The sequence below is a fragment of the Dysidea avara genome, chromosome 1, assembly GCF_963678975.1.
Source record: "Dysidea avara chromosome 1, odDysAvar1.4, whole genome shotgun sequence".
Lineage (NCBI taxonomy): Eukaryota > Metazoa > Porifera > Demospongiae > Dictyoceratida > Dysideidae > Dysidea > Dysidea avara.
In genome coordinates this window covers 53778303-53800050 of record NC_089272.1, presented here as the reverse complement: position 1 = coordinate 53800050, position 21748 = coordinate 53778303, and the positions used below count along the sequence as shown (strand labels likewise).

General features: G+C 35.9%; 1 protein-coding gene across 1 annotated transcript in view; it reads right to left on the bottom strand.

Annotated features, from left to right (window-relative positions):
* Window positions 1-1707: 1707 nt before the first annotated feature.
* Window positions 1708-21748, bottom strand: part of LOC136269212 (uncharacterized) — a 47637-nt gene continuing 27596 nt past the window's right edge. Inside the window, exons 4-13 of the mRNA XM_066064719.1 lie at window positions 18300-18347; window positions 14118-15125; window positions 13810-14067; window positions 12642-13459; window positions 12394-12438; window positions 12245-12340; window positions 8211-8279; window positions 8008-8160; window positions 3244-3557; window positions 1708-2636 (exon numbers count right to left, since the gene is read on the bottom strand). Of these exons, the coding sequence (XP_065920791.1) occupies window positions 1784-2636; window positions 3244-3557; window positions 8008-8160; window positions 8211-8279; window positions 12245-12340; window positions 12394-12438; window positions 12642-13459; window positions 13810-14067; window positions 14118-15125; window positions 18300-18347 (3662 nt within the window). The 3' untranslated portion in view covers window positions 1708-1783. The remainder of the gene's footprint in view (window positions 2637-3243; window positions 3558-8007; window positions 8161-8210; window positions 8280-12244; window positions 12341-12393; window positions 12439-12641; window positions 13460-13809; window positions 14068-14117; window positions 15126-18299; window positions 18348-21748) is intronic.

Genomic DNA, 21748 nt, shown 5'->3' with positions numbered 1-21748 from the left:
CATGTTTTCTCACTTAATACATGGTCACCCTATACACCTAGTGTGTGTCTAAGAGACCACCTTGATTATAAATTCATGAAAAAATTGTGGACATAAGGCATGTAATTTACCTGCATTAAGGGGAACTCCCTAATGTAATCACTTAACCACAAAAATCCCTCACTTCAGTAGATGTCACTGGATCACATGATCAGGACAATGGTGATTTACGTTACTAAGTTGTATGCCCTTAAAATTTAAGCTTGAAGGCTAAACGAAGCAATTTGATTGGTCAAATATCATGTGAACATGACTTCCCTTTATTATAATATATGAGTGAAAATTTGACTTGGTTGTGTAATTCTGTTTTTGAGATAAATCATTGAAATACATTTGGTAAAGATCATTTACTACATAAATAATTTTATGCATACTTTAATTGCTTCAGTAAATGGTGAAGCAAGACTCAAATTGAAATATCTAATATACCATGGATTTGCCTATTCATTGAGAATGTAAGAATACCTTTATTTGTGTAACATGAGTTACCGTGATTTCCTTCTTTTTTCATTCTAAAATAATTTTCGTATGCAAAATTTGTATGAAAATTTCTTGCACGAAAATGTTTATATGAGATTGAACTACTCTAATAGAGCAGTCATTTACATAAATCGTACAAATATACTTTTACTCAATTTTTATCCCAAAAGGTTTTTGCACGACAATAAAGTGAATTACCGTAAGTGTGTTTGGTTACATTGTGGTATAAAGTGTAACTTCATCATCACCATTTCTAAGCTTGAACAACCTTCTTGCTTAATAGTGTGGTTGTATTTAAGCCAAAAGCAATACCTTGATGAATGCCCCAGTTCATAGTGAACAGAATGACACAAGTCCCAACTCTGTAGCCTGTTGTACTAAACACTTATAATCAATTAAACAAGTGTCTGTAATTTTTGTACAAATTGATTGTTTTGCTGTCTATCACAACTCTGAAAGCAAACTGATTTTTTCCTCTAGACAAAAATTTCATAAAACGAAGTACGAGAAATGCAATAAATCAAATTGGGCTTTTCTCAGCAGGTCACATATACCTCTTTTGTGTTTTCCATACTAACCACTGACTGATCATGTGGTGTAGTTTAAAGCATACCCGGTAATATAGCTTATGAAAAGCATAATGTCAACAAAACAGGGACTAGTTTTAGTAATGCTCAAAAGCATATAATAGGTAGAAATTTGACCATAACAGGATGATGATGTCTATTTCATTATACTTTATTGTATGATTGACCAATGTAGACCTGAGCCTGTTGTGTAAATAATACTCACAAAATGCTTATGTGAGCATTATCTACTCACATCTTTGAGCAAATAATGCTCACAAAATTTCATTCCCCAACCAATTTTGACTGTAATACTAACTAGAGTATTATAGCTGTGAATGATATTAATTTTCAGTATGTGGTGATTGTTCTATTAGACTTTATAATTATCCACAGTACTGTGTACCTCAATAATATTCCTGTTATTCTCCTGTAGATACACTGGCTTACATCAATATCCAATATAACAATGATATGTATCATACACACCTATTACAGGTATTTGTTAAACCATTATAAAAGTGACACTTTTATGGCTGCTCTTCAGTATTGTATATAGTTGTAACAACCACATCATCTCCCCTCACACATTAATATGTATCAATCAACCTCTCTAGTTAGAATATTATTATATCATGTAAACAAGTAGTAACCATGGTAATAATAGATTACATCATATAAACACATAATAAAACAATTTAACTATTACTGATAATTTGTAGTCTATTGTTGTTGTATCCCTCCACAACATAAATAGTTCCAGTAGAACTGATGGATATACCTTGAATACTATCAAATTCTCCTTGTTGAGATCCCGTCTTTCCAAACTGGTGGATCAACTGATGGGTGGGGCTCCATATGGTAATCTTATCATCACAGTCTGTTATGATGTGACCATCAGGGCTAACAGTAATGGCCCATGGTCTGCTACATGTTATCCTACTAATAAAACTGCCAGTATTACTGAAGAGACTAATATGATTACCATCAAAGTCACTAACTAACACTCTATTGTCAGTATCAATTGCTATTCTAACAGGACCTTGAAATTGTCCAGGGTTGGACCCTTTACTGCCAAATGTAAATGCAAATTTATCATCTTGTTGGAATACCTGGACTCTGTGATTATCAGTATCTGCAACATACAACATTTTATTACTACTGAAGACTAGTCCTCTAGGAGTATCAAACTGGCCATTGTTGTTCCCTCTATTGTTACCAATCACTGATAAGAGTTTTCCTTGTAGGGAATACTTCTTCACTTGATTACTACCCCAGTAACTAACAGCTATGATGCCATCCTTACTGACTGCTACACCATAAGGATTGTTCAATCTGTTGTCATCACTTCCTTGTCCAATCACTGATAACAATGTCATGTTACAGTCCAACACTATCACACAGTTGTTAATACAATCAACAACAACTACTTCACCATGTACTCCTATAGCAACATCACTGAGACTACCAAACTTGTTCCTTCCATAATCAGTCACCACACTACAATCTTGTTGTCTCATCTTGCTGTAGTCTCTCAGTACAACTGATATCCTACAGTAACATGACAGGATCATGTGATCTACTGTATATGGTAATTAAATTATTCATGAACATAAAATTCAATTTAATCTTATCACTGCTAAATTTCTGGTAATATCAGAAATGGAAAAGTGATATTATTGAACATAATATATACACAAAGCCATAGCCATACTTTGGACCTAGACTTGTTTACAGTTTCATGTGGTCTTTGTAAACTATACATGGTCTTTGTATATAAAGAGATGATGTTCGTAAAGGATAGCCACTAAATGGTTCTTTATCAATTAATACAAATTGAGGTGAAACCAAGCTAGTTTTCTATAAATAGTAAAGTTTCACCATATATAGTGAAACCCACAATCACATATACTCCACTATGACTAGGTTTTAAGTACTATTTGAATACTATTGTGTAGTGAATGTGTTTAATGTTAACTATTTGTACTTCTATAAATTACTAAATCCTAAATCTATACCAAACAGCAGCTGAGTAGTGTAAGGCTTGGGTGAAAATTTTAAAAAACTGGATACAGCTGAGAAATGGCTACAATGATCAATCACTAAGGACGCACATTTTGCTAACAAACGCTCTAATAGAACACACACCATTCCTTACTTGTGAGGACTGCCTGGGATGTGTTGTCCATCAACTACAACTGATATCACATGATCTCCAACTGTTGTGGGAGTGAAGGATATTGTGTAGCTTCCACCACCAATGTCCAGGACAGGTTTAACCGTTACTGACTCAAAGATTTTGTTCATCACTAACACTTGTATGGTACCAGCCCTCCCAACAGCATTATCATCATTGATATCTTTAAGTGTTAGTACTAGTGAGTTTTCTTTGTTAATGATCACCACTGCTGGAAATGATACTTTACATTTACTGGAGTTCAAAGAAAGTGATCCTCCAAACTTGGCCAGTTCCTTTACACACACAAATAGTAAGGTTAAATGAACACTGTCATGTTGTACATTATTGTTATAATTATTATCATTCCATATTACATGTGAACAATTATCAGGTCTTTTAAGGTGGAGGTCACCTGGAAGTAGTGTAAGCCTTTGAAAAATGAAGCTATACATCTTGCTACAAAAATCATTTAGTTGTATTATGTAATTAGTTTTTACGTAATAATATATAGTCACTCTAGTCGTGTGTTAAAGGTCAGAGCTTTGCAACAAGAAGAACATCATTGTTGTTCTGTGAAACTTATTATAGAAGACACCCCTAAAAGTAAGTAGAGCAGCAGAGATGCAAGAATGCTTAAAGCTTTGAAATCTGCCACAGCATAATTCATAATTATAACAAGTGCTTTCTGCATTTATTGTCTATGTTTTGGTGTTGGAACTAATTTTACCTGTGCTCAGACAAAATCAGACCACAGGCCCCAATACTGAATAGCATTGGAGTCATCTATATAGATTTGTGGTCTATTTTCTCTTAAACGTTTTTGAAGCATGCAGTGGTTCCAATACTGAATAAAGACGGAGTCCGTATAGGCAGTATTGGAACACTATTTTTGCTGTGTGCTAGCATTGTTTTTACTTGACACAGCTAGGCCTGAGCCTATTACGCTTAAAATTCTACCTATTATTCTTTCCAGAATTTCCCAGAATATTCTTCCTTTATTCTTTTTTTTATTCATGTATCTGGCCTATTACTCCATAATAATTCTCATTCAATTTGTCGCTTATTTCAAGATGCTACTAAGTAGTTAAGCCAGAATTAATTAATAGCAATATAATGATGAAGCTTCCATCGTACACATCATTTTGTAGCCATAAGTAGTTACAACAGACTTAGAATAGCAATCTGGGGTAATAATTCAAGAGTTTTTAATTATTGATGTATTAAAGCTGTAGCTACAGCTACTCTGTACATAATAAGTTAGGTAGATAATGATATCATTATGTTTAAAGATATGAAGAAGATATCAATACGCTGGTATAAGGTGTACCATGAAGGTTCAGAATTGCAGATAATCTCCCTGATGCTGGCTGCAGACTGTTAACGTGAAACTATCTGACTGCTCTATTAGAGTATTTGAGCATTCTATTAGAGTATATCAATCTTTCAGAGGCTTTTCAGTCTCTTTTCAGCCAGCACTCCTATAATAATGTCAGCTATATATCATTCTTTGTAGCTTAACTCTTTCTTCTAGCTAATCAAGAAGAGACATGCCCCTTACTTCCACCAATTATTCCTGTGAACATCCGATAATTCTAAAATTATGCCTGTAATCATCTCATTATTCTGGAATCATTCTCACGAAATTGGTGACCTATTATTCTCAAAATTATGCCGGCATAATAGGCGCAGACTTAGACACAGTGTTAAATGGTGTTTATTACATCCTGCATATACTATTGGAGTGTACATTCATAGTAGAGTTTGCCTTTAATACACCAAGAATATTGCATGAAGTGATATGACAGTAGAATTTTTGCATACTCCTACAATCAGCCTCATAATAATTATCAACTCTGAACATTGCCATGAAAATTAGCATAGGAATAGTGTAACAATTGACGTATCGCCTGGTGTTGAGTTATTTCGCATATATACATGTTTAGATGAGCTCACAGCAGAGTTATGAAAATGCACACTTCAGACTGAAAGTCCAGGTGACCACCACCTTAACAACTTGTACAAAGTACTAGCATGTTATGTACACATTCTTCAAATATACATGCTAGTGTAGTGCACCTGAGTCAAATATGCTTAAAGTTTTACCCAAAATGCTTTCAGGAATTTCCCAAAATTTTCATCCACTATGCTCTTTCCGTGTTCCTATTATGCTTACATTATGTTTCTAAGTTAGCAACATTTGTTACAATATCTTAATCAGTGAATGCTCTATTAGAGTATTTCACTATAGTTGACTTTTCTATTAGAGAGTATCAATCTAAGGAGCTATGTACAATGCATTTGAGTGCTCTATTGCAGTTTGCAGTTTCCAATGACTGCTCTATTAGGGAGTATTGATCCATTTTCATGGAATTATGTTGGCATAGTACTCTAGCCTATCATACTTTTTAATTATACTAGCATATTTGACGTAGGCCTACCTACAAATCAACAGTTTGCAATATCCAAAATAAACTATACTCAAAGTTTTACAGTAAAGGTTGGTTTTGAGTTTGATTATTATTGTAATAGATGTAACATGGACACAAGTGATTCACCTGAAATAATCACATGCACAATCAGAGGGTCACAGACCCAAGTGAGCATTCTTATTTTCGGGCAAATCAGCCTATACCATAGTTTGCTTTATTTTCATGCAAAAATTATTCATGATAAAAATTTTGTTGTAAAATATTTTGTATGAATGACTGTTCTATTAGAGGAGTTCAATCTTTTATAAAAAATTTTGTGCAAGAAATTTTCTTACAAGTTTTTGCCATACGAAAATTATTTAATTACGGTAATATATTTCACTTGGGTGACACACCTGCATGTACGGGAAAGTGTGGGAAACTACAGACATGCTTTGTGAGTGTATAAACTAACACAGTGAATATGATCATAGCCAAATCATTTTAATGTCATGTCCACTGCTATACATGACAACATGCCAGGTGTCTACCAAACCGTCAATAAAAACAGTGATACATGTGCACTACCCTATAGCCTTCATCATTCAAATAATTTGATGTGTTATATTTTTGTGGACAGCCCTAGCCACAAAAATATTTTACCAGCAAATTTTTCTGTACAGCAAGTAATTTTGCCAGTGCGCCAGAAACGAACATGCAAGATATGATAAAAGTTGATATACAGGTACCTGTTGTACATTGAATGATGCCCAGCTGTGACTGGCCACGCAAGACTAGGTATTGGAACCCTAACGGTAGGCCATTAGTCTTTCTTCTCCAACAGTGTACTTGTTCCTCAAGTGCTTTGACATCGCAATGCTTGACTTCCAAAAAATAAAATATTTTGCAAATAGAAAATATTCAAGAGTGAAAATATTTCACATAATTTATTTTCATTGGTAGAGGCAACCATGAAATATTCTTACTGTTAAATATTTCCTGATTTACGGTTCTACCTCTGTTTCTTGTTAAAGTATTCCAGGAATTCTCAGAAATCACTAGCTTTCTTTAATTAAACTGTACTGTATCTTTCTGAATTTTCTCAGGATTGATTGATTGATTGTGGGTTTTAGCTTTATAAAGGTGGACCATGGTTAGTCTGTGGACTGGGAAAATAAACTAAGTTATCTCGAATGAAAATTTCCTGATTTATGGTAAATCATTCCCTCCTTGGACGGTTATATATTTGATATACAGTATTCTTGTTGATGCTTTCCTGAACACTGATAGTTATGCTATAATGGAAATTTTTTTTGAAGTGAGGAGTGAAAGTGGTATATTACCCATAAACACTCACAACAATAATACAATGGTGTAGCTTATTAACTGAAGATGCTGCCTCATTAATAGGTATTTTTAATGAAAGGAATTTAAAAGGTCAAGATACACTAAAAGCACAATCAGGTTGTTGGCCTTACCTTCTAATAATTTCTGGTTACACTATTTATAATACATGATTTTACTTTACGCTAGGAGTATACAATAATAATTGTTTTCTGATGTATCTGGTACAGCTACTACTGGCTATATAATACCTTATATAGTAGTAGCTGTTGCTCTTACAGTATATACAGCTGTGTGCCTATCAGGAATTATTCTTTTGATACTTCATAGTATGTCCATACATGTAGCTTTATGGAATATTGTTTATTGTTTTATTAGCCTATTTACCACAATCCTTACACAAGTCTTGTCATGTACATGTACACTTGTATGGTTGCTACAAATAGAATTGTTGATATAATTAGATGTATCACGTGTATTCATTATGCTATAGTTAATAAAAGCATTGAAATTTGGGAAGTCAACATAAATACACCAATAGATTGAGAGATTTGTAATTTTACAGATTTCAACCTATAGCTTGGGATAGCCGGCATTTAAAAATTTTCACCATCAACTACATAGTGTTAACTGGCTGTAGTCACAGCTAGCTGGCTACTGATATTGACGAGTTTAGTGGGAAGGTATGGTCATCTTATGTAACACTTCAGGCTTTTATGGCCACCTGTGCTACTCACAGTGAAAGAAATACACATAGAAAACATCTGGGCAGCTGTCCAAGACAGTTCATGCCTCTAGCCTTGTGTTCTAGCTGGCCAGTAGCATGCCAAGGTGCCAAGTGGCTGGCATAAGTCTCTAACCAGTGGCATGGCTGTTATTTAACTGTGTAGTGTCTATCCATTCATGGTGAAAAGTCAACTCAAATTTAATATTGTGCGAAGATAAAAAAACTGATTAAAGTTTGATCAAGTTTACACATATACACACATACCAGGTTAGATTTCACTTCTTGATATTTAACAGCAACTAATTTTAAATCACGTTTTGATTTATCCAATTCTTTCTTTCTTTCATTCAATAATGTTTCTGTGGACATTCTTTCTTCAAGGAGTTGAGTAATATTTGCCTTCAGTTGCTCAATTGTCTATTATAATATTACATCATTACAAGGTTACTATACAACCTCAATGTTACCTTATCCTTCTCCTTGACAGTAGACTGTAGTTGTGAGATCTGCTCCAACACATTATCATATTCAGGTACCTATTATTGTAATGAAGTTCAATAATGATAATGTATACAACATATTGTGGGTGGTGAGGTAGTTGATTACAATAAAAATAACACTGTATGGTAATATAGCTTGGATGCTAGAGAGTGGTTAGGGTCGGATGCACCAATTTTTCCAGAAAATCTTATGAAGATAAGCTGATAAAATAGGTAAACATTGGAAAATAGACACTGAGGAGCAGCAGCTTAGCACACTATTCATGAAAAAATGAAATGCTGGAAAGAAAATAGGTGGTAAAAAAGCAAAATATGCTCACCCTTTAGTGTGATGTCTGAGTTATAGATAGAGACCTACCACCAGAATCTTAATGATTTTAAAATCCTGATAAGCTGAGGGTATTTAAAGCCCAGGAATTGTACAATTGTCAGGATGAATAGACTGATTATGGGTTAACATTCAGTCATTAACTGGACTCAGGTGCCCTTAATAATTTCATCTCTATAACTACAAAAGAAGCGGACAACAAGCAAGCTTATAATTATAATTTACAAGGAAATTACAGTGGCAAAATAATACAATTCCTTTGAATATTACAGGAATATCAAGTACATCTTTGAACTTTGCTGGAGTTTCAAATAATTTTTTTTTTAAATAAAAGATAATAAATCAATAATAAACACTCAAACTCTGCCCAATCCTGTGATGATGGAATTGTTGCCATTACAGAAGCAGCATTGCCACGTTGAACATCAATAGCAACCTTCTGAATCAAAAATTGGGTGGCCCTATTATCACCAGACTGTTCCATTACCCGGGAACCTATCCGCCTCGCTAATGAACGTGCACATGATCCCCAAGCACTCAGGGTCTCAACACACAGAGGGGAGAAGTGAAATGATGGAATCAGAGAAGAATACTTTCTGGACTTAGTTGACTCTGCAGAGTTTGCCAGCCGACTGGCACCACTTGCAGAAGTAGGTAAATTAAATGGGGCCAGGGTGTCTGAACAGGTAAAGTCCCAGAGCAAGGGTAAGCCCTGTGACCAAGGAATCAATGACATGCCATCTGGCCTCTTACCATCATTATGACACACACTGACAGGCTCCAAAACAGCAGGTACACCTCCAGACACCAGAGCACGACGAATAGTTTCATTCACTGCAGCATGCCGAGGAATACAGCCTCCACTACGCCTGCAACACAAACCGTGAGTTCCAAAAACATCAACTTTACTGCCACAAACACACGTATGCTTGACAACGATGGGAACACCAAGACGTAGACCAAGAACAATCATCAAAGACTCATTATCTAGCTTAGTGCCCAAGGAAGGTACAGGAAGAGTACCAAGCCACACACCAGACTCTGAGGAGAAAACTGACAAGAGACGAGCCTTTGTTTTAGTATCAGAGACAGAGCCCAAGAGATGAAAAATGGTGTTCGTAAAGCAGTTCGTCCCAACCATGTTGAAGATGTCTGTGGTCTTCAGGGGGCATAGGATACTCAGCAGACCATTAGTCAAGAACCTCGTGGAAGAGAGAAGATTCAAAAGTTAAGCCAGAAGGAGTCAAGATGAAAGAAAGTAGTTCGGAGGTACTATGAAGGGAAGAAAGATAACTGGGCAGACTTAAATCAATAGCACTACAGATTCCCAAACCTCCTTAAGCAGGGAGAATAGACTGAGCCCGTGCAGAAGAACTGATGCTTATGTTGGTAACAGTCTGGAGGGAAGTGTGGATTAACTCATCAAACTTCTCTAAAAGTCCAGAAACCCTCAAGGATGGAGAAGTGCGCAGAAGATAAAGGAGTTTGGGGATGGCAAAACAATGACACAGCAGATAAAAGGCATCATGAGCAAATAATTATCATCAATTACAATTACTAATTTTATTGTATGGTAATTTTATTTGTATTTTGGAACATCAATTGTAATTATGTACAGGTACATACAAACACATGACATATATAAGTATACACTTTATTCTAGCTTGTTCTTTCTTCTAGCATTCTTGTAAGCCCACAATCACAACTTCCTTGCACAAATCTAAACCTACAATCGTTTGTGATATCATCCTCTATAAATGAAAGCTAATACACAACAGCCACACCTCACTGAGGAGTATAGCCTGCTCTTCAGTGATCACTTGTGAGATTTGCAGTGTGCTGACTTCCATAGATCACATTTGCCATCTAACCATTTTAGAAAACCTCTCCAGAGGTCTCTCAGTCGATCTAATTTAGAGACCTCATTATCTCCCAAAGATTAAAGGATTTTATGCTTGCCATTTTCAATTCACTGTGTTGTAGACTAAAGGAAACAGTAGATGAATGGTATGGTCTGAAGATGTTTAGAATGACTTTTTCACTTTTCCTTACTGAGAGTAATGCTGAAAAGTGCTTAAAAATAAAGTAGGGTTAACACTTAACAAGTAGTGAAGCAAGAGATGATGGTAGCTATGAGGGAAACTTCCTAGCCAATTGGCATTGCAGTAAAGTCAGAAAATCCCTACTCAGCATTGTAGGTTTAATGCCAAAGCAGGGATTTTACCACAACGCTACAATGCCAAGTAACTGGGGATCTTCCCTCATAACCACCATCATCTCTTGTTTCACTACTTTTATTGCTGGAACCCTTAAATTAATAAGTTTTATTATACTGGTTTGTTAACTTTTTCTTAGAGCATAGGTATGAAATACACACATGGCTGTGACTGCTGTATTAAAGTATATTGATCACACTACTCAGCTATGCAGGTCAAGCTAGCTATTATTTTCTATCGAGTTAGATTGTTGTCGTGGTACATTCTAATCATTTAAGGGGGTGTGGCAATTGATTTAAAAGTGCAGCTTAGCTGCTACTTGATACTACAGTCCGTTAAACATCTCAAATACTTTCGTGGCATTCCTGTGTCTATACAAAAAGAAGTAGACAATCATTTAATTGAAGATAAAAGGAATGGCAAAGCGCAGAATGCAGACATTCATTGGAACTCCAAAAGACACATCCCACTAGTAAGTTTGTTGCTGTGGCGTAAAATGGTGGCTGTGCACTGCTTTGTTTGGCTTCTAGACTTGCGACTGTGGTCAAGCAGGCAGAAAGAAGACAAAATTTTTAAATTAAAAAAAAATTCTATATCTGGGTCAGTGATTTCTTCTTATTTCTATTGCTATAATTGATGCTGAAGAGTAAAACTATTCTATAAGGTGATTTTTGCCGTGTATGACATTTCCATAATAGTTTTTAGATGGTTTTTTTAGCATTGCACGTCACTTAGAGGGGAACCCTACTAAACAGCGCGACCATACTGTTTGATACAGGATAGTCTACTTCACCTTCCTGACCCAAGGATAAGCAGATAACTCTTTATAATAATCAAGGACAATTGATTCAGATACTAGTGTAATGCATCTATCATTGTTAACCCCCACCCCGGCATGGGGAGGATGGCAATATAGTAGGGATTTGACCTGGTAGAGAGTCATTTTCTCCACCCTGTGGATATATTGTTAGGTAAAACCCCCACACCTATGACATGAGGATACCAAGGGATTTGACATGGAGCTTCATCATTTGCCACAATTAAAAGCTTTTCACTGCTTGTTTAAATTGCCCACCCTCGGGAACATTTTCAACCCAGCATTCCCCATACTGGGAGTGGGGCTTAACATGATAGGTAAATTTTATGTTGTATCTAATCTTTAAGGGCACAATTACATAGTGTGACCACTATTCAAATGTGGCAACTATAAAAATGTAGATAGGTTTAAGCAGTACATGTTTACGCTTAATGATATAGTTGGAACTAGAGGACCATTGTAAACAAGCTGTATGCAAGCAACATACATACAATCTGAAAGAACAGCAATACTAAGGATAGAGCACTTCTTCTGTACTCAACCTAAATGTAACAACATCAACCTCTACCACTAGGAACTTGTGGTTGATTGATATGGACACGGTACCATGTTAGAGCACAGTCTAGTGTAGGACTATTACCTGAATATATTGGTTGTTTGGATCATTGTCCTGTAGTATAATTGCTTTATTCTCTTCCCTTTCACATAACAAGTCTTCCACAAACATTGGAATCTCCTGAAATAATTATTAAAATATATACAACATCGTGTAGATAATAAATCACTAACCTCAGGATAAGTGACAAACTTTGTAGTAACTTTGTCCATGTTGTTCTATAAAACAATGGAAATTTTCAAACTACACATTGCTATAGTTAACACTAGCACTCTATTAGATTGCTTAGCAAATCTTTAAGGTGTAATACAGTGTAAAAAAAATGTATATGCACATTAATCAACTATTTTTTATGCTGATATGTACAGTAGTTTCTTATAAACTGAAGGACAGCTCAAAGCGATTTTTGCTAAAAACTTACAGTTCCAGTTGTGATTAATGTTTGTGGCAAGATGAACACCTCTAGGATCCCTTCATGATAAAAGGCACTTCTGTTCTCTAACACTTTAGTACCAATCAGTGTTACAACACTTTTAGGAATCAACCAACATAAAACAGTTGAACCATTCTCTGTTGATAATAGCTGTAGGCAGTGTGGGGTGATGTCACACTTGTTAACAATTAACGAACGCACATCAAATACATGTTTAAGAAGACACTGATGATATTGTTGAGCACACTTTACAGCCAATACAGTGTGAGTACTACCATCAAAAGGTGTCATACAAGGTCCTGGAGGTGGTAAAGGGTAGGAGGAAAGCTGCTGTAATGGGTCTAACTGAGACTCATACTCATCCAGCAGTTTTAATGCTTCATCATCAAACTCCAGTAGTGTTCTGAGTATGGAGTGGTCACTCCAGGTCCAAAATGAGTTCAACACCTTTAGCAGTAATGGAGTGTGATTGTACCTTTGTAGGCTCTTTATAAACTCAGCAGGAAACAGTGAAATGTCAGAGACATCACTAGCCATTAGATTACTGCAATGTTCTACTATTATCTTAGGATCACAATGTTTCAACAGTTCATTCAGTTTTCCAACAAGTTTAAGAAACTCTTCACTGACAGTTGAGCATTTTAAATATTTGATAGTACTTGGTTCTGATGATAATCGTCTTTTTCTAGACTTCAGTGGTGCACCAACAGTGCATACATTTAGGGGGATATCACCTCCAACACTTGATTCAGTAGTAACAGGTGACACAGTCTGTCTGCTAGATAAAATCTTCATAGCATTTAGTGCTACAACAATGAAATACATGTAAAGTTATTATGTGATTGTATAGACAAAACTGGATAAAGTATAGTGCGTTATATAAAAATGTTCATCATCTCACTTATTTACAACATGCCAACTCAAAATTGATGGTGCGGACAACCAAATTTTGTGCACAGTATACCTATAGTTCATTACAATGTTGAAAACATTGAATTTCGACTATAACTAGTCAACAAGACACATACTATAAATTAATTATTGTACTTATAGTAAAAGTATGAACACACATTATGTAGCTACTGAGTGTATTTTATGTATTCTATGTAGCTACAGACTCATCATAGATCCTTGTGTAAAGGATCTATGGACTTACCATCATCTAGTGGAATTTTTATATGTGGGTGACTCTCTTGTAGTAGTTTACTAAAAACTTCCAAACTGGGATCATCCATCAGTTTAACATATCCCAGTATTAATTGGTTCTTGTGATAACCAGTAGGACCACTATTGATCAGCTCAAGATCATGATCATTTAGTAGACCATGGGACTGCATCAGAGGTAGCAGTAAATCATGACTCAAACTGGTCATTAGAAAATCAGTAAAGTGATCTATCACTTGTTGGGGGGTTGCTAAAAAAACAAAACTATAAACATTTAGTTAGCTAGTCAAGTCAATATACCTGTAGTAATGGATATGTGCTCCTCAGTAAACTCTAACTGATCATTTTTGATCACATGATCACCAATACTGAGGTATGAAACATCTTCTAGGTCACACCAATTTTTGAAAGCTGATAGTCTGGCATGAGATGTTAATTCAACAGGAATTAACCAAACAATTTCAATGGAGCCCTTGATCACATTCTCCAGCAGCAGCTCAAGATCTTCAACATCAAAAATCGTCTGTAATTTTGACCAGCGATTTGTAATATCTTCAAGGGTGATGTCTTCTACATCTTTATTCCACTTGTCTCGTACTCTTGTGTAATAATCACCAGTGATTTCCATGCCTGTAAAATCTTCTAAGACATGTGTAAGCTTTTTAGAGAAGATGATTTTTTTATACTTATAAATGAGTTCTTTGGCTTCAGGTTGATCAGAGAAAGCCACCATTTTTTCGAACATGCGCACATTTATCCAGTTGCAATGAGGAGATAAAATCAGAACTTCCAAAAGTTCATCTAAGTTATTTGTTGAATTTATTTTGTCAATAAGATCACTGGGTAGACTGTTCAGTTTTGTAACAAGCTTATTCGATTTCATACAGGCACTACGTAATAGTGGAAATTCACAATCACTTGCTTTCAAAAAGTTACCAATTGCATGAGCAAGTTGTAGAAACATGTTCTCTACACTATCATTGGTGTTAAATTCCACAGGTGAGGCTGGTGGCATTGCCTTTGTTTGGTCAAGTTGGTGTAACTCCTGTTTAATTTTCTCTGCTAAAGAGCGTGGTCCTAAAGTGCCAAAGCTTTTCATAACATCTAGCATGGCATTAAGGCTCACATCAATACCACTTTTAAGTTCAGAATCAATAGTACTGAGTAGAGAGTCCATTGTTACCAATTCCTTCTGCTCAGCTAATACGATCTTCCTTGATATAAAATGATCCATGAACACTTCTAGTTGTACTATATTTTTTATGTCAACACGATACTTTGTGAAAACATCATGTGCTGATAAAGTAACTGTAAAATTAATTTAAATAACTGTATATGAAACATATTATGCTACATGACCTTATTACCAAAGTAAATTTAAACCTCAACCACAGTAGCAATATTTATGCAAACACATTAAAAGTTCAAAAGGCTGTATTCAAAAGTTGTATAGTAGGTGTTGGGGATTTAAAGTCCGGTAGGCTATATCCAAATGATACAACGGAATGGCCAATGGATAGACAATAATGATGTAAATAATTAAACTCCAATGCTTGGCATGTGTCCCCTAAAACTCTGTACGTTCTATATTGTACATGAATGCTCTATATTGTACATGTAATGGTTGTAACACGGGCATGAGGGCTTTGCCTGATATGTATGCCCGTGTTACAGCTAATATGTAACACTTTGCATGGGTAGATCAAAGAAATAATTCATTTAATCTGGGAAGATCAAAGGAATAATTCCTTTGATCTGCCTATTTGTGTTGTTAAGTGTTTCTTTCTTTTAAAAACTACTAAAATGTATATAAAACCTATATAGGCAAGATGCACTTTACATTGTGGGTTTCATGTGGCTTACAATTGAGTCTACTGTGGCTCTCAATTGAGACAAACTGAGTCCCACAATTAACTATCTATTGGTGATATAGGTTTCTTACACAGTTTGAAAACCTTACATAGTAAGTGCTAGTGCTATAGTTGAAACTTTTTTGAAACTATACCAAACCACATCAAAAGCACTTTCAAGTACATCAAAAGTACTATCAAATACATGAAGTAACTTCAAAGGCTTTAAACTGATTGATTTAATAACTTTAAGGCTTTAAATACAACTTTAAAGTATTGCATAATAGTTGTAATTACCACATTCACCCCTGATCTTCCTTATATGTCAAAATAGTCTAGCTGTCAAAACAGCCTAGTTGTATGTAGCCCGGCTAGCTGGGCTACATACAAAATGTAGCCTAGGCAGTTCCTTTGATCTGAGGTGTGAAAGTGTTATATGAGCACTTGTGATTTGCAATATAGAAATCCCATCCCAAGCTGTACACTTTGTTTTATTGAGAATTAAGTTTGAGTGGAATTCATGAAAATGTGCACAAAAGGACTTAAATTCAGAAAACTACATGGCAGCATAACATAGTTCTCATACTATCTGATTAATATTTACAACTTACATACCCCACACATGGCCACACTTATCACTACTTTTTGCTGTAGTTAACTCAGCTTTACTTGGGCATGCACTTTTTTATGAGTTTGGATGCCTTTCCTTTGTTCATATAATTATAGCATTACTGTACACATGAAAGGCGGCCAAACTCAAACTACTCCTTGTTACCAGAGAGTCTATACACTTCACTTTATTGAGAATCAGATTTGTTTGGTATTAATGAAAATGCGCACAAAACGTCTTGAAAAGCAGCAGCATAACATATATTATGTAGTTCTCATTAACATTTGAACAATTGTGCTATCTTTTACAACTTGCATACGTCACACATGGCCTGACTCTGGTATCACTACTTTTTGTCACACTTAACTCACTTCACTTGGATGTGCATTTTTATAGCTATAAGCTATTCAAATCTACCTCATCGTCATCTGGGAAAATTGAGGCTGGTTTTTGGGTTATGTTATTTTGTGGGCCACGCCTACTCCTTTGTGGTCCCTACTATACAGTACTATCGTACTTTATGATTATTACCAAATTGCTTCAAGCAGTTATAAGTCCACAAAATATTTTTTGATGTCTTTAAAGTTAGCGTAACATGTGCATTATGCAGACACGATTTGTTTTTTCAAGACATGTAAACATGTGCAGGACAATGGATGAATATGCTACTATTCTGTTGGCTATTGTTGATTATGATGAAGAAGAAGAATGTATCTATGTCCAAAAGAACCAAAAATTTGTTCTAGCAAGAAACGAGACACCAACACAAAAGGTGGGAGCACAAAGAGGGAGGTTTCTTGTAAGAAGTTTAACCCATTGATGAACACTGCTTGCCTAGCTACACCACCGATGACCCAGCTGGTGAAGAACACAGACTACTAATCTAGGACCAAGCACTCAAGTGTTGTGAGAAAACTTGCTGCAGTGTAACACGAGCTCAATATTCCACCCAGAATACTGTTCATTAGAAGTACTCTTATGGAAAATCATTTTGGGTCAGATAAATGAGACTGTTGTACATTCTGTACTGTCAATAGCGATAAATACAATAAAACACATTGAGCTCCAGAGAGGTATCGTTAAAAGTGTTTCTTTACTGCAATTATTGATAATATTAATATGATTCATCCTTACATACACATACATGTACATAATTTACGTATGCAAAATCTATTGATTAACAGTAAATTTCACAGGTATTGCAGCTCTTCAAGTTTTATAAGTTTCATATACTCACACAGTGCACTAAATGACTGCATATGCATGTACTGCTGTTTAACATACCTAGCTAATTCAAGAAATGTTCTATGTACGTGCATATGTGTGGACATGTTCAGCCACTCCTGTGTGTACACTACAGCTTGTCACTACCATGTTTCTCTGCCACCAAATGCAGCAACAGCTGTAGGCTTTATGGACATTTCTGGGGATAGTAATACTGCATATTAAATTTATTAGGTACTGTGGAAGCATTATTTTTCTTCCCACTGTCAGATGTACAAGCCTTCAAATAGCATGTTTTGCTCGAAGAAACTACAAAAGTGCAATAAAGTATCTTCACTTTAAAATCACTTCTACAGGACTTAGGTATTAATTTACCTGTTTGTTTACTTGTACTGAAAATATGTATATAACGATTTAGTGATCTGTTAGTCTGATTTTTGGTGGCATGTTTTTGCTCTATCGTGGACCATACACATAAGAACAACTGTTATTCTGCAGTGAAAATAAACAAGTTGATTGATTGATTTATAAATTACCTTTTGACCATTGGCAACCACTGTTCATCCTTGCCAGCCGAAGCAGAACGGTAGTTGCCAAATAGTTGTATTGCTACCACAACACAGTTGTTAAATTTATCCCTGCAGGTTTTGTAATTTGTCTTGCCCACACATTTTATAATACCGTAACTTTAATGCACAGTACTTATCAAGATGCTAATTCATACAGTAGAATCTTACAAGTAATTGTGTTTTCTCACAATTGCACAACTACATTATTCAATCACATGACTACCATTACCTTGTGAGGAATGTCCTTGACTACTGACAGACATCTCTGTACTGGCAGCTATACATGTAATAAATGATGTATATAATAACATTCAAATAATTATACTATAACGGTGTGTTGTGCAACCAAAGAAATTCAGTGTAGGTGTATCTTTAACTGAAAAATTATACTGCAACCACAAAATGTTGATCATCATGAATTCATAGCTTGGTATTATCAAAAGCATGCAGTGGAACCCTCTTGGAGTTAGAAACCCTTCATATCAAAGATTTGCTAGCCACAACTGAGATACAGGTAATTAAAGTTTAAACATCTTAAATGCAGCATTTAAAAAAGGAAGTGGATACTGAACCTAAAGTTGGTTCAATAGCCGGTATGCTATTGAACCAACAGTGAAATGTAGACAAAATAGGGTTACTGAAATGAGACTAAAACAACTACAAAATTCGTCCAGGAATCAAACCATGGATTACCAGTAAGGTAGGCCAGTGTGCTACCACTGTGCTACCACTGCTAGCTATTGTACCCACCTCCTGTATGTTTCTTTTGCCAGACTCAAGAAGTAAGCTGTATATAGTAAGAAGAACATACTCTAAAGGCGACGAAGAAACCAAAGCTGAACCCGACCCTAACCTAACACTAATACTACTTGTCGCGTGCCCTAAAATTGAATACTTGAGGCAACTATTAGACACCTGCCCTAAAGTCAAATACTTGGGGCATACCAACCCTAACATACAACTGGTTGCTTGATATTTGCGTGCACGGATGACTGTCAGTTATTTTGTGTTATCTGTGAAAATAAAACCAGTAACCACTTCCTTAAAAAAAAAATGCATGCATGCCTTTGATTCTCTGAAAATTTTGAGTAAGAATATATTACAGAGCAATTACAGTCCGAGTTTCAATTGAAACTATAAGTGATTATCAAAAATTGAAACTATAAGTGATTATCAAAACTTATAAGTGTCACACCTACTATTTAATCCACTACCTCAATTTTTATGTATACTTCAGTGAACTATCACCACCTGAATTTTGTGCATACACCAACTATATCTTGCAGAGATTGGTTAACTATTAGAGTACAAAACGAATGGATTAAAGGCCAAGAATTTATGGAATGAAAGTAACTAGAGTGCAAATTAGCTACACATAAACTTTGCGGCAAATGTACAGCAATGATATTATGTATATACAGTATAATAATTTTTAATTTTAGTTTAAAACATTTAAATCACTGCATCTGCTACCTTATGATATGTGTGATCTTTTTCATGCTAGTCTATTTGGAAATCTACACTACCTTTTCACATTGTTCTATTTATAAAATGTGTAGTATTTTATACTGGAGTTAAGTTGATAGAATAGCTATTATATATACAAATTTAAAGAGCTGCTATAATTATGTAACATGAGGGACAAACATTATTCAGTCCATACACGTCCTATAGTTCATAGCAAATGATCGCCATCCATGCAGTCTGAGCAAACTGAAGGAGATGGTTAAATTGTGCATTTGCAACCTTGCAGTTTTAATGGAGATAGTTATAACCTTTCAAAATTTTGCTCCACTATCTCATGGTGCAGTAGTAGTATACACTGATCTCTGAAATCACAATGGCTTGATGACATGGTTATTAAAGAACAAACACCTCTGAGGCTAATTAATGATATGGACTTGATCTTTTCACTTCAGCCAAGCAAATGCATTTTGGTAAACTGCAGAACATACAATAGAACTGCTTCATGGGCTTACTTTTGTCCTTCTTTGTGTCCTATTTATCTTGGCTGACGGTGCAAGGTGTTGATTCATGGTACATAGTGCACGATGGCTTCCCTTGTCTGTATTTTCTGCAGTAATAAACAGGTGGATCCAGGAGCTGGCAAGGGGGGGTTTAGAAAACCCGAACCGGACCAGGTCAACTTCTTCAAGTAAGCCAATTCACACAATAGCTGTAACATACAATTCACGCAATAGCTAGCTATAACATACACTCTTCACCTTGTAGCCACTCTGCCAAGTACATAATTAGCTAGCTACGATGGCTCAGACTAGTCTCGCGTGGCCAGACCGCTTTTTCTCGGCACGGCGCTTATCGATTGAATTATAAGCGCCTGCTCGAAATATTAGCGATTGAATTATAAGCGCCTGCTCGAATTATAAGCGCCGTGCCGAGAAAAAGTGGTCTGGCCACGCGAGACTAGGCTCAGACTGCAACAACGATCACGCACGAAACTTCATCCACGATAAAACAACCTAACCAAGCTATTAAAATACTTTCTACTACATTACACTACACAATCGCTACAAGCTCTTTCTGCTGTACTCAACTGTTACCAGACCTGCCAAGTCACACGCATTGGGCGTGTGACACACGCATTTCAATCAATTCTCCAGCTCACACGCGTGCTGCCTCAAACCTCCAGCATTTCCCTAAACTTCCTTCAGAATAAACTAAAACCCACAATTAAATATTATAACTACCCACGCATTAATTGTGTGTTGAGAATCGTCACTTTCTCAAGCCATACGTGTGTATACAAACTATTAAGCCATCCAAGTATTAAAATAGTATTCATTTTCGAGCTATTTTGTGTAAATGAATTTGCTAATATTGTGTCACACTTGTCATTTTGTAGATATTTTAAATAATGATCACCAACACTTGTAATAAAGCACACCGGCACGTGATTATAGAGTTTAAAATACGTAGAAGAGAGGGAAGTTAAAGGTGTTAATGTGAATGTGTATCGTGTAATGCGGCAGCAAGCAAGTCAACAAACGAAGGTGGTGAATCTGTCTTCGTATTGAACCAGTACACAGCGATTGAAGCTCGTGTTAAATTTTACTCGTCTGCCAAGACAGTCCTTGTCGCTTGTGTCAGGAATTTGTAGACCCCCTGTAATGTATTGGCAGAGCCGAGAAGTGGAGTACACAACAGAAGTTGACTGAAAAGTGATAATCATGATGGACGATTCCTGGTTGTGGCGTCACTTGTCATGGTACCGCACAATTTGTATACTGTAGTGTCGATAGAGTAGTGGAATAAGCTGCACAAACAGCAGTATAGGTTAGATGGTTGTAGCTATCATCAAATACATACACTTTTTAAAAATGCTGTGTGTATGCATGCCCAAATAAATTGGGCATTGTTTAGAACCCTCATGAATGTGGGTTCTGTGTTGAAATGGCTGTGTGGTTAGGTGGCTTCTTAGTTAACCAGGTAGTGTCTCCAACATTTTCAGGTGGTCCACTTGGCAGCTCTGCTGTTACACACACTAGCAACCGCCCGAATTTATTAGAATCGTGATATACAAAGTGAAAGGAACTAAGATAACAGCAAACCTTCGAACTTATGTAAAGGAATGGTCATGGATGACTGGCTAAACTAAGAAAGGTAAGCTAGTGCCCATGCAGGGTAGCTATAATGAAGATTTCTGGAGTAGTAAGGTTT